The 13,045-nt window shown below is 37.8% G+C and overlaps 2 protein-coding genes and 1 long non-coding RNA gene across 8 annotated transcripts in view; 1 reads left to right on the top strand and 2 right to left on the bottom strand.

Moving 5' to 3' along the window:
• The window catches only part of rftn1b (raftlin, lipid raft linker 1b), a 435,159-nt gene that overhangs the window by 84,808 nt on the left and 337,306 nt on the right, over positions 1-13,045 (top strand). The window lies entirely within an intron of this gene.
• The window catches only part of plcl2 (phospholipase C like 2), a 139,462-nt gene that overhangs the window by 62,439 nt on the left and 63,978 nt on the right, over positions 1-13,045 (bottom strand). For 2 of the 3 annotated variants that reach the window (XM_002667679.7, XM_073926759.1), the window contains exons 2-3: positions 8,530-11,016; positions 1,125-1,328 (exon numbers count right to left, since the gene is read on the bottom strand). In XM_002667679.7, the coding sequence (XP_002667725.3) occupies positions 1,125-1,328; positions 8,530-11,016 (2,691 nt within the window). Of the gene's footprint in view, positions 1-292; positions 1,329-8,529; positions 11,017-13,045 lie in introns of all 3 variants that reach the window. The other variant, XM_073926760.1, reaches the window with a different exon arrangement.
• LOC141378334 (uncharacterized) lies at positions 2,550-6,908 on the bottom strand. Its single transcript, XR_012392565.1, has 2 exons — positions 4,580-6,908; positions 2,550-4,442 (listed from the first exon to the last, which is right to left on the bottom strand). It is a non-coding gene; the product is annotated as an uncharacterized lncRNA (long non-coding RNA).

The raw sequence follows: 13,045 nt of genomic DNA, 5'->3' as shown, positions 1-13,045 counted from the left end.
CTCACAAACCGCGCGGACGTAAATGCGTCTGACTGTTGTGATTGGCTAAAGCAGACGTCTCACGTCAGCACGTTCTAGACGTGCACGCGCTTATTACGGTAATCTTCCTTCTGCATTCACACAGCGCAGCATTCCGGCAAATTGCCGGTAATGTTACAACTTCTCTTTCCGGAAAATAGCCAGAACGAATTTACCGGTATTTTCAAAAAGGACCTGTTCACACATACAACCTTTCCGGAAAATTGCCGGCAATTTTCCGGAAAGGTCTGTATGTGTGAAAGGGGCTTTAAACCTCAGCTGGATGTTTTAATTCACTTATTGCTGTTACACTGCATGGAAGCGCACCCGTAATAATGGCTCTTTCAAGAGTTCGCCCTTAGCTCCCGGGAGAGATCCCTGAACTCGTGAGATCCTCGAGCCCCGGGCTCCCACCCGTTGCAGGGTGAGGGGGGAGTCCGAGTTCAGGTAGGTCTCGAGAACCCCCCTGCTTGATAATGTTGGAAGTAGATTAATGCTATGAAGTGTCTATGCTGTCAATTTAGATTCGTCAATTTACTTATGTTACATGTGTTTGGTCTGTGGGAGGAAACCGGAGAGCCCGGTGAAAACCCACGCAAACACGAGGAGAACATGCAAACTCCGCACAGAAATGCCGACCTGGCCGGGTAGTGTCCGAGCCGGTGACATTCTTGCTGTGCGGCCGTGGTGCTAACCACTAGGCCTCCGTGCTGCCCTGACAAGGAAATGGTGGGGTAGGGGTGGAAGGGGGTATTCTTCAAGACCAAGATGGCTGAAGTAAGATACTCTGGTTATTTATAGTGGTTAAGGAGTCGTCTGATTGGTAAATCAGTGTTAGCTAATGTGGACCAGGTGCTATCAATCATAAGCGCGTGCTCCTCTCGAAATCAGTTTATAAACTTCACTTAAAAAACTGCTTTTATTCTAGCTGAAATAAAACAAACAAGACTTTCTCCAGAGGAAAAAATATCATAGGAAATACTGTGAAAAATTCCTTGCTCTGTCAAACCTCTTTTGGGGAATATTCGAAAAAGAAAAAATTCACATGACGGCTAATAATTCAGACTTCAACTCTACCTGAGGCCTAATGAGAGCTGTGTACTTACGGTGTCGTACGCAGTGACGGCTCTCTTCAGCACCTCCGGCAGCAGACTCTGAGCCTCCACGCTGGGGTACTGCTCTCTGAGATTGAACAGCAGAAACGGGCTGCCATCTGGGCCAATGAGGCGTGGGGACAGAGCCAGAATACACTGCTTCAGGTTGGCCACCGCTGACAGGCCACACAGCTCCTTAAACGGCACGATGGCATTCTGTGGAGGACAAGCAGGTCAGACAATGACTATGCATCAGGAAATCTGCTGCAGAACAGATGTGTTGTTGTGTTTATGATCAGATTCTAGCACTAAATGTAAAGCTGCATGATTAGTTGAACTCAATTTGCTTTATGGTTTAGATTAGATTGTATATCAGCTCAATTTAACTCGATAAATATGTGTGTACTTGCCAGTCATTTTGAGACACATTGTACAGTCATGTGTTATTGTTATTTGGGACACTTCAATGCACTTTAAGAAAAGATACGTTTTAGAAACTCCATGGGTTTTTCTGTCAAAATAAAGTTTATGCTATAATTATTTAAAAAATGCAGAATTAAACTAAATAAATATAATTATTTAAATTTTACAGTTAAGCTTTTATTATAATATTTTTCCTGAAAACTCAATTGTGGTGAGGAGAAATAATATTAAAAACAAGGTCGACTGTTTTTATATCATTTCATATTCATATCATTGTTATTATTATTATTATTATTTTATTATCATCATCATTATTATTAATAATAATAATAATACAAAGTAAAAATATATTTGTTCTTCCAGCAAATGCACTAACTATTTTTGATTACTTAATTAAATATTTATTGTATTATGAGCACTGCATTCTTTTTTTAGTTAAATTACAAAAAAAGATTTATTTTAGAGTAATATTGTATTTGTAATAATACAATATTATTCTTACTAAAATTTTTTACATATTAATAAACTATAATTTATTATATAAATATATTTTAAATTATCCTTCCCAAATTAAACTATAACATTTTATTTATTATTTTAAAATTGTTATTATTGTTATTATTAATATTAATAATAATAATACAAAGTAAAATATACGCCCTCCAACAAATGCATTTACTAGTTTTAATTTATTAAATTTAAATATTTAGTCTAATATGAGTACTGTATTATGTATTTTTTGACTGTAATATCAAAAATATTTATTTTAGAAAGAGTGATATTTTATTTGTAATAATATCATATTATTCTAACAAAAATAAAATTATTTTTATTTATTAATAAACTATTTTTAAGTAATATATTTTAAATTATTATTATTAGTAGTATTATTATTATTATTATTATTACAAAGTAAAATATATAAAATTTGTTCTTCCAGAAAATTTATTCAATTAATTATTGTATCAGAGTGTGTATTACACACACACACACACACACACAAATATATATTAAACTTCATTTTACTTGCAATCACACTTTTCATCTGATTTGTTTTTCCTCAAGTCATGCAGCCCAAAACAAATACAGTCTATAAAATGCTCTGACAGAGTCCAGCGGCATCTGACAAGTCAACAATGTTCGGAACAGAATATTAACATACTGCATAGTGTCTTTAAAATGTAGTTCAAATGTGTTACATGCTAAAATAAAGTCTTGTGACCTTGTGGTTGCAATGTTCAATTCTAATATTAGTTTCAATCAAACAACCATACATTTAAAAACAGCTAATAATATCACAGTACACTGGAAACTAAAGGTCAAGCAAGCACATCGCATTACCAAATACACTCTTATGTGCATGTGTGCACATCTGGTAAACATAATAAGTCGTCTATGCATACTGGATGCCACACATTATAACTGTATATGTCTATACTTTCAGACTACATGCAGCAGAAAGAGTGAAAGTAGTACACTAGTATGCTATTCCGAACGTGACCTAGTTTTTGAAGGTGAAGAAAAAAACAAAGCCAATGCAATGACAGCACCGTGTCGACTTCCCCAAAGTGAACGACCGTGAACAAGAAATGCAGCAGGAAGTGGTTTCAGTGAGTGTCTTCTACAAAAGCACCGCCCTGAATGTGGGAGGAAGACGTCATTTTTCATGTGAAAGCCCCTGTAGTGAGCTTTAAACACCAATAATAGTGAGATTTACCCAGTATAAACACTGAATGCAGCGCCAGAGTCTGGAACTCTTTCCTCAGGATCTAAACAGAGCTACAGCGATAGACGAAGTACACAAATCAGGCACTTGAGTAGAAGTATACCATAATAAAAGATTACTTCAGTACAAGATGAAAGTAGAAGTCGTCCTTTTCAATGTGACTGGAGTCAAAGGATGAAAGTGCTTGAATTTCTATTTAATTAAGTAATGAAAGTAAAATATGAATATTTATTTAGCAAGAAAGTTAAGTTACTTGAACAACTTGTCATACTCTTAATAACCACACTGATAATTCATGATGCTTTAAGTGAAACCATATTCACAAACTGAACCTCATTCAGATCAGTTAGCAAAATCAGTGAATCATTTTTTGGAGAACAGATCATTTGAATCAGTGAATCATTTACTGGAGACTTACTTTGAACAGATCATTTGGATCAGTGAGTTAGTTTCTGATAACTCACTCTGAATAGATTATTTGAGTCAGTGAATCATTTACTGGATCTTAATTTCTCAATCTTTTACTGGAAGCTTACTCTGAACGGATCATTCGAATAAGTGAATTATTTACTGGAGACTCACTCTGAACAAAAAAAATTAATTGATAAATAATTTACTGGAAACTCACTCTGAACAAATCATTTGAATCAGCAAATCACTTACTGGACACTCACTTTGAACAAATCATTTGAATCTGTCAATCATTTACAAGAAACTCACTTTGAACGGATCATTTAAATCAGTGAGTCTTTTGCTGGAAATTCACTTTGAACAAATTATTTGAATCAGTGAATCATTTCCCGGAAACTTACTCTGAACAAATCATTTGAATCAGTAAATAATTTTCTGGAAACTGACTGTGAATGGATCATTTGAATTGATAAATCATTTACTAAAAACTCACTCTGAACCAATCATTTGAATCAGTAAATCATTAACTGGATACTCATTCTAAACAAATCATTTGAATCAGTGAATCATTTACTGGAGACTCACTCTGAACAAATCAATTGAATCAGTAAATCATTTGCTCGAGAATCACTCTGAACAAATCATTTGAATCTGTAAATAATTTAAAGGAGACTCACTCTGAACAAATCATTTGAATCTGTAAATCATTTACTAGAGACTCACTCTGAACAAATCATTTGAATCAGTAAATCATTAACTGGATACTCACTCTGAACAAATCATTTGAATCTGTAAATAATTTAAAGGAGACTCACTCTGAACAAATCATTTGAATCTGTAAATCATTTACTAGAGACTCACTCTAAACAAATCATTTGAATCAGTAAATCATTAACTGGATACTCACTCTGAACAAATCATTTGAATCTGTAAATCATTTACTGGAGACTTACTCTGAACAAATCATTTGAATCGGTAAATCATTTGCTCGAGAATCACTCTGAACAAATCATTTGAATAAGTGAATCATTTGCTAAGACTCATTCTGAACAAATCATTTGAATCAGTGAATCATTTACTGGAGACTCACTCTGAACAGATCATTTGAATCGGTAAATCATTTGCTCGAGAATCACTCTGAACAAATCATTTGAATCTGTAAATCATTTACTAGAGACTCACTCAGAACAAATCATTTGAATCAGCGAATCATTAACTGGACACTCACTCTGAACAAATCATTTGAATCGTTAAATATTTAACTGGAAACTTACTCTGAACTAATTATTTGTATCTGTGAATCATTTACTGGTAATTCGCTCTGAGGAAATAATTTGAATCGGTAAATCATTTACAGGAGACTCACTTTGAACAAATCATTTGAATTAGGGAATAATTTACTAGAGACTCACTCTGAAAAAATCATTTGAATAGGTAAATCATTTACTGGAGACTCACTCAGAACAAATCATTTGAATCTGTAAATCATTTACTGGAGACTCTGAACAAATCATTTGAATAAGTGAATCATTTGCTAAGACTCATCCTGAACAAATCATTTGAATCAGTGAATCATTTTCTGGAGACTCACTCTGAACAAATCATTTGAATCGGTAAATCATTTGCTCGAGAATCACTCTGAACAAATCATTTGAATCTATAAATCATTTACTAGAGACTCACTCTGAACAAATCATTTGAATCAGTGAATCATTAACTGGAGACTTACTCTGAACAAATCATTTGAATCGTTAAATATTTAACTGGAAACTTACTCTGAACTAATTATTTGTATCTGTGAATCATTTACTGGAGACTCTGAACAAATCATTTGAATAAGTGAATCATTTGCTAAGACTCATTCTGAACAAATCATTTGAATCTGTAAATCATTTACTGGAGACTTACTCTGAACAAATCATTTGAATCGTTAAATATTTAACTGGAAACTTACTCTGAACTAATTATTTGTTTCTGTGAATCATTTACTGGTAATTCGCTCTGAGGAAATAATTTGAATCGGTAAATCATTTACAGGAGACTCACTTTGAACAAATCATTTGAATTAGTGAATAATTTACTAGAGACTCACTCTGAACAAATCATTTGAATCGGTAAATCATTTACTGGAGACTCACTCTGAACAAATCATTTGAATCGGTAAATCATTTACTGGAGACTCACTCTGAACAAATCATTTGAATCAGTCTCACACCGAATAAGAAGCACTGCATTAAATTACATTGTTCTGTGCCATGTGAGCGTTTTTTCAGTGTGCGCCTTCTGCTTCTCACAGCAATTGCATTTAAATGACGTCTCGAAGTTTCATCTCATTTTACGCTTGAACGACTAAATCATTGCTGAAGTCTATTTAACCGATTATATTTTAACTAAACTACATTATCACACCTCATAAATCCCATTGACAATAGGGGCATCAACATATTGTGTCTTTGCATGCACAAGTTCATGCAGATGTGTGACAGAAGCCATGCCATCAACTGGAAATGCCGAAAACAATTCATTTTAGCTGTCCAGCTCTACAAGGCATTGATATATGAACAAACTGCATTCAAATATTATTTTGATAATCGCTTAGTCGAGGCTGCCCCGCTGTATGTGCAGTTTGAATCAGTACACAATGAAAGAAAAACAAACTCAAATATCATCTGCAGTATAATCTTATGAAAAAAAACAACAATTTCCTGACTTCAAAATCTTCTCAGTGCTTTCCTGTTATAGCAGTGCCACTCCTTTTATCCATTAGACGAGCTAATCTCTTCTTAAGGAGATATTACTGACACATGCCTCAGGACGTAGTAACCCTATGTGTTATGTAACATTTTCCACATCAAATATTAAAAAGGAATTTGGCTGATCTCCCACCTGTAGCCTATATATGAGTTTATTTTGGGTTCATATGGCTAAATAAGGACCTGATCCTTTTGGTGTTTTTGTGCCAGTCTGACAAGTTGTGCAAGGCGGAGGAACTACAGCTGATTAAAATCAGCACTTCTGGGGCTTTGTTTATCAGTGCCAGAGAGACTTTCAGTTCAAATGCTCCTGGCCTTGTGAAGAGAAACATTCAGTAAGTTGAGCTTGCTTCTCAGGGTCGACTTTCTGAAGTGTGTTTCACTGGAGAAAACTTTCTCACGCGACACAAAAGCAAGATATTAGCCACACTGAAATCAGTTTGGAGAGTCTTTGCAAGCTGCGAACCAAACATTTGCTGAGTTAGGTCATTTGCATAACTTCGCAGACACTGAATAGCTGAGATCTCACAAAATCTAGCCAGGTTATATTTATACCCACAAATATAATGTAGGACTGTCTATTTAAGTAATGTCAGTCTATAATTAAATAAGACGCCTAAATAAGCTATGATTTCTATTGAATTTCTAGCATCTAAGTGCATGTGCCTACAACCCCCATAGCTGTTATACATTTGCACTATGTATATAAAATAAACTACTGATTAACTGCTTAATAATATTTAGTAAGGTAGTAGTTGGGTTTAGGTATTGGGTAGGATTAGGAATGTAGAATAAGATCATGCAGACTACAAATACAAAGCCTGTAGAATACTTAAAGGTGCAGTAGGTGATCTGCCAAACTGCTAACCGCTTAGCATATTATCTTTGGACGGCGGGGAAGGGCTGTGATTCAAAGCCACACCCCCTGATATCGCGAGCGCGCGGACCGCGTCACAACAGCCGACAGACAACCCACAAGTTCATGTCATTCGCCAGTTAGTTAGTGCCAGCGCCATGCAGGAATTACATGTATTACTTTGCCACACTTGCATGCTATTTCAGAGCGAATATTCAGAGTAACGTTAGCGGTAAACAGTATAGGACGGCTGTCATTGTTCAAAAATGACCCAATGTGAATATAAAAGCAACTTCAGCTCAATAAAGCAGGTTAGGCGGGATAGCGCTATTTACTGGGGTTTTGTTGTTAAACTAAATATAAATCTACATTATAGATGCTGTCAAAGAACCTTATGAAACTGAAAATAATCACATCAATCTTTCACTGGGAGATTTCAGTGGCTGAACAACACGTCTGTACATAGAAGACATTCATAACAGAACACATTCACAACATAACATAAGCTTAGCCTGACTAAAATAGTTTCAAAACAGAACATTACCTGCCTAACAGTAATACTTCAGGCCTGGTCTCTAAACCTTTCTCCAGCGTGCTAAAGTAACTCCAATACTGATTCAGGATTTTCAAAAGTTTCAATGCAGCATTTGATTTCTCCCGGTCCGTCTCGTGACCGCGCGGCCGCTTTAAGGGCGAATTATACCCGCGCCTGGCTTTACAGTAATCGGCCCGAGCTCGGCTGTCATTCGGCGCCTCCGGCTCCGACTCGGCATCTGCGAGCGGCCTGCAGCGCGCTCGCGCGCATGTGTTTGTAGTGCAGATGGGCACGCGCTTATGGCGGATCTGCGTGAACAGATACGCAGAAGTCGGAATCTACATTTGTTGACAGACAGTCTGACCGGAATTAAGGAAGATGACGGTGCGACTCTATTTAATTGGATGAACATTTTTTTTGTTTTATGCTTTACCCTGAATATAAAAATACATATAAACACATTTAGATCATTTACTGTCATCATTACTATTGGACTGTGAAGAGACTTTCAAGCAGCACAACAAAAAATGTTTCTGAAGACAATCACCTACTGCACCTTTAATAAGAGAATGACTGCTTATTAGTATTTAAAATGGGCAGGTAATGAGCCAGTAGTTAATCATTTTGCCATACAATATCAATTGGATACAATTTCACAACAATCACCTAAACCTAACGTCTCTTTTTTCACAGTGATGTCAGTGTTGTCTCACCTGCATGTTTTCTCTGAGATCTGTGGCCTCCCGAAGTGGTTGTGCAGCAGATTTAAAAACTTCATCAACAGCCTTGATGAGAAGTATCCTCATACTGGCGTATTCCCGACCTCGTTTACCCTTGCGAACAGAAAGCCCCCTTTTGTGAGGCTTGCCGCCACCACGCCGGTTGGTTATGGCGACATGGACGAAGACCCAGGCGTGTGGAAGGACTTCACCCGTCAGTGACTGGAGGGGAATGTGGCGGAAACCTGGCTGAATGCATTCGAACGGAATGGTGTACTGGCCGATAAACTCATCTCCAATGTAGTCGTCATCCAGAACAACAAAGCGCACCATTGCCAGCTCCGGAAGGTTAATCTGAAACTCGAAACTCTCATCAAAGATGGGGTTGTCACCATTCTGGTGAACTGTTTTAGTCCTTTGCTCCGCACAATCCGCAGGGATGCCATGAATTTCAACGTAAACATAGGGATCCACAACATCACCTTTTGCACCAGAGCCCTTGGGTTTGGGTAAATTTAGCCCACTGATGATCTTTATGTGAAGGAGCTGCGGAGAAACTCCTGGAACTGAGTCTTTAGTATTGGCACTGAAATAAGACACCTGCTCCCTCATGATAGCCGGACGGAGTACATAGCCACAATTCCCGTTTTGTCTAAACCAGCCAATGTTGAGGTCCATCATGAGACCTGGCGTTTGATAGTTCATTGCTACAATCTGACAGCCACATTTCCAAAAGTCCTGCGGGTTCATGTTGCTGGAATCAATTCGCATTGGACTTGGGTAAACCCTTGCTAAAAATTTCTTGTTGTAATTAACAAAGTCTCCAGGGTGGTCCGTGGCACACCGACTAGCAAAGACCTCATTGAAGGAGCAAAGCTCCCAGTGCTTCTGGTTCTGGAAAGCCATCTGAAAGTCCTTAAATTGAACAGACTTGCATAACGTTACCAAGTCAGACAGATCCTTGGAAAGCTGGAACTTTTTGGGTTGAACGACAACTTGTTGTTCACTAGCCTCGTTGTTCATTCGTTGGGACATTTCCGCACCTTCGTCCTCATCAGTCACCTCGCCCTCAGGTTCAGTGCAGTTGCTCGGTAGTTTCTTTCCTTTTAGAAGAATCTTTCCCTTTAAATCCAAAGGGGATGGAAGATAGTTGTCCTCCAGGTTGGGTGGATCTGTATGGACTTTATCTCCTAGTATTTTCTTCAGGTGTTGAAATATTACCTTCTGTTGCTTCAAAGAGCAGTGATTTTCCAAGCAAAGGAATAGAGGGAATTCTGAGGCCGCAAATGCATACTTGTTGATGATGTCAATGACGTTGCGGAAAACAATCTGCGAGGTCATTGTGTGGCCTGTGTAAATGACTGGTTCATTATCTGGTCCATCCCACACGTCAAGTTCTACACTCCTGCAACCCATCTTTAGGGCACGGATGTAACCCGTAATGTCTGACGGACCCCTGAACTGATCCTCAATCAGGTAGGTATTGTGGGAAGAGTTTATGTAATAGTGAGAAAGAGGTTGGTTCATATCTTGGCATACAGTTTTTTGTTCAGGATCAAAGATGTGGCAGTCCGCTGACATGAGGTAATTGGTAAATCCATCCAGAGAGAGCCATCCCTTCAGTTGCCCTTCCTTCGAGGGTTCGTACTTCTGAATAACTTCCACACTGATGTCTTCGCTCACTTTAGCCATGCCTTGCTCGGCCTCCAAAAATATCATCAAGTCCTTCGTATCAAGGAACTCTTTGTTGCTTGAGAACTGCACCAACAAAAAATAAATCTCCGGTCTCGTACAGAGGTCGTGAAAGACTTCAATGAACTCTTCCTTGGTGACATCTGAGCTGGACTTATCTTTCGATTTGTGCAACTCTTTAAACTTCAGCTCTATCTTCACATTTTTTACTCCAGGACTTAACTTCTTGATCAGCTGTACGGCCGTACAAAGACTAATGCTTTTCCTGCCAATAGCGTCCGCTTCATCGAAGAGCTCACCCAACCAGGATGCACGCATATTATCCTGACTGCTCTGAATCATGTTAAGAGTGTGTTTACCGTACGATATTAAATACCTGAGTCCCGTCACCCAAATATTTGCTACATCGGCTGAATTTGCCACTAAATCAAGAGATTCATAGTTCTCCCCATAGATGATTGAGAATGCACAGTCCTCGGAAATCTGATCTGAAATTCCATTGGTCCTGAAGGTATCCGTGTTCTTACCAGTTCGCACCTCTTTTATTGATTTGACATCAATTTTAGCCTTGTCGGACTCTTTTTTCGACGGCTCCCACCGCAGTGACTGCATGTCAGCATCTAGAAGGAAGTAACGGTGGTAGACTCTGGAGTTGGAGCGAACCTTCCTCAATTCAGACCCGTCCACCATAGAATTAATGCAGTCGCTTGCACTGCTGATCTTCTTCTCTGTTGGCATGCTACTGAACGACACCGTCTTTTTCCTTTCCTTACACCGCCTGGAGCCATCCTGTAAAATAAAGAGTTTATCATCAGTATTTGACAAGTGCAGCACAATATTCTTTCCACCAAACGTTCAATGAATTTTGATTTAATTTTAGTCTTCGTCTTTTGACAAAAGCATTTTAGGCATGTTGAGTCATAGACGTAAGAAATAATTACACACAGGGTTTAACACTAAGAATTGTTTCTACTGGTCTGATTGGGGCTAATGGTTCAGACTTTTACTTGCCCTGCCAAAATTTTCACTGGCCCCATCAAAAAAAAACAAAAAAAACAGACAAGTTATATTTTTTTTTTGCCACATATTTTAAATAATGCGCGCGTTGTCGTCCGGAGGTGTGTGTGTGTTTTTGTGTGTGTGCGCGTGCGCAAGGACGAGGGGAACATGTGTGTTTGTGTGCGTGTCTGTGAAAAGAGCAGAGTGAGAAGCTAGGAGATCTCCTCGACAGTTTTTGGAGTTTTTGCTTAATAAAATAGTTAGTTGTCTGTATTTTCAAGTCCATAGTCTGTATTTACATTGACCCACTGGCAGCTAAAGTCCACGCCTACACTATCGAGAGTGTATGAACTGTGATTACTTTTATATTGCTGATTAGCTATTGGCCATTTTACTCTCTGACTGAAGGCAGTCGACCAATCGCAACAGACTGTCATTGGTCCAATCAGCGCAGATTAGCTTCGCGCTAAGGAGGGGTTTGGGAACAAATGAATCACTGGACGATTCATACGGGAGTCGCTGGAATAATTAGGTAAACATAAATGCAGATTATAAGACCACGAAAGTGTTTTTTGACCTTGCATGCATATTAAACTGTTGTTGGAGACCCTTACAACCAAGATATGACCCTATTTCATGTATAATATGGGCTCTTTAAAACATCAAACCAGATAAAAGGATCCGAAAAGCAATATGGTGTTTACGACATTACAGAGAAGGTAGCATTTTAAGACTAAAAAGCACAAGCTTAAAATGCACACAATTTACAAATAGTCGCAGGCAAATTAAACTTTAGTGACAAGGCGGCACTGTCCCAGTTGGGCCAGTAATAATCTGGTCTACTGTCCCAAGCGTCTCTCACACTGGCCTCAGGCCATAGGGCATTCCTTATTGTTGAGCCCTGACACAGCTGGATGACGTGCCAAAAATATTGTTTTGTGGTAGAGGTACATGGTAAAACAGCAAAATGGCTGTTGTCAGGATGATTGTGGCAGACGCAGACAGCACGTTAACCTAGCGTGAGTTTTTTAGCGAGTTGCTGTAGCCGCAGCTAAAATGAATCGTGCTAGAAAACAACTCCTCATAAAAATGAATGCCCAGATCATATGAATTTAAAACTGACCGATTTAATAACTTCAATTGTACAATCTAATGGCGTCAATTCTCAGCGAAAGGCTATACAGACGGGTAAATAAAAAAGATCCGAGTTTACCTTTGTATGAATTTCGGGATGATGCCTTGGCATGCTGATGTTGCTTTAGATTTGTTGTGTTTGTCAGGAATTTCCCCCATTTGGTTTGACATCAAACATGAATTACATTTTTCTCTCAGCTGTTGCCATTTTTTTATAGTTTAATCCGACAGACAGACGCTCTTATGGAAGATCGTGTAATCGCATACCGCGTCTACTGTAGACCAGCTACTTACAAGAATAATTCTGATTGGATATTTTCCAAAAAACAATCTAGTCTTGTTTTTAGTCAATGAAAATGTCAGTACTTTTTTTCTAGTAGTCGTCATCACTTAATTTTTATTTAGTTTTTGTCTATTTTTCATTGGTAGAAACTTGTACGTCACAAAAATTATGACGAAAAGTTTGCGTCAATGAATTTACACTGGTGCTATTTTTTTTTTTTTCTGATGCATTTAACATGATTATGATTTTATGTTTCACACACATTTCTTTAAAAATGTTTTAAAAAAATGTTTTTAAAAATGTAAACTATGTAAATTATGTTTGGATTAAAAAAAAAAAAAAAAAAAAAAAAAAAAAAAATATATATATATATATATATATATATAACATTACGCAAATGCA

This window comes from Danio rerio, chromosome 16, assembly GCF_049306965.1.
Source record: "Danio rerio strain Tuebingen ecotype United States chromosome 16, GRCz12tu, whole genome shotgun sequence".
Classification (NCBI taxonomy): domain Eukaryota; kingdom Metazoa; phylum Chordata; class Actinopteri; order Cypriniformes; family Danionidae; genus Danio; species Danio rerio.
This window is presented reverse-complemented; position numbering and strand designations above follow the sequence as displayed.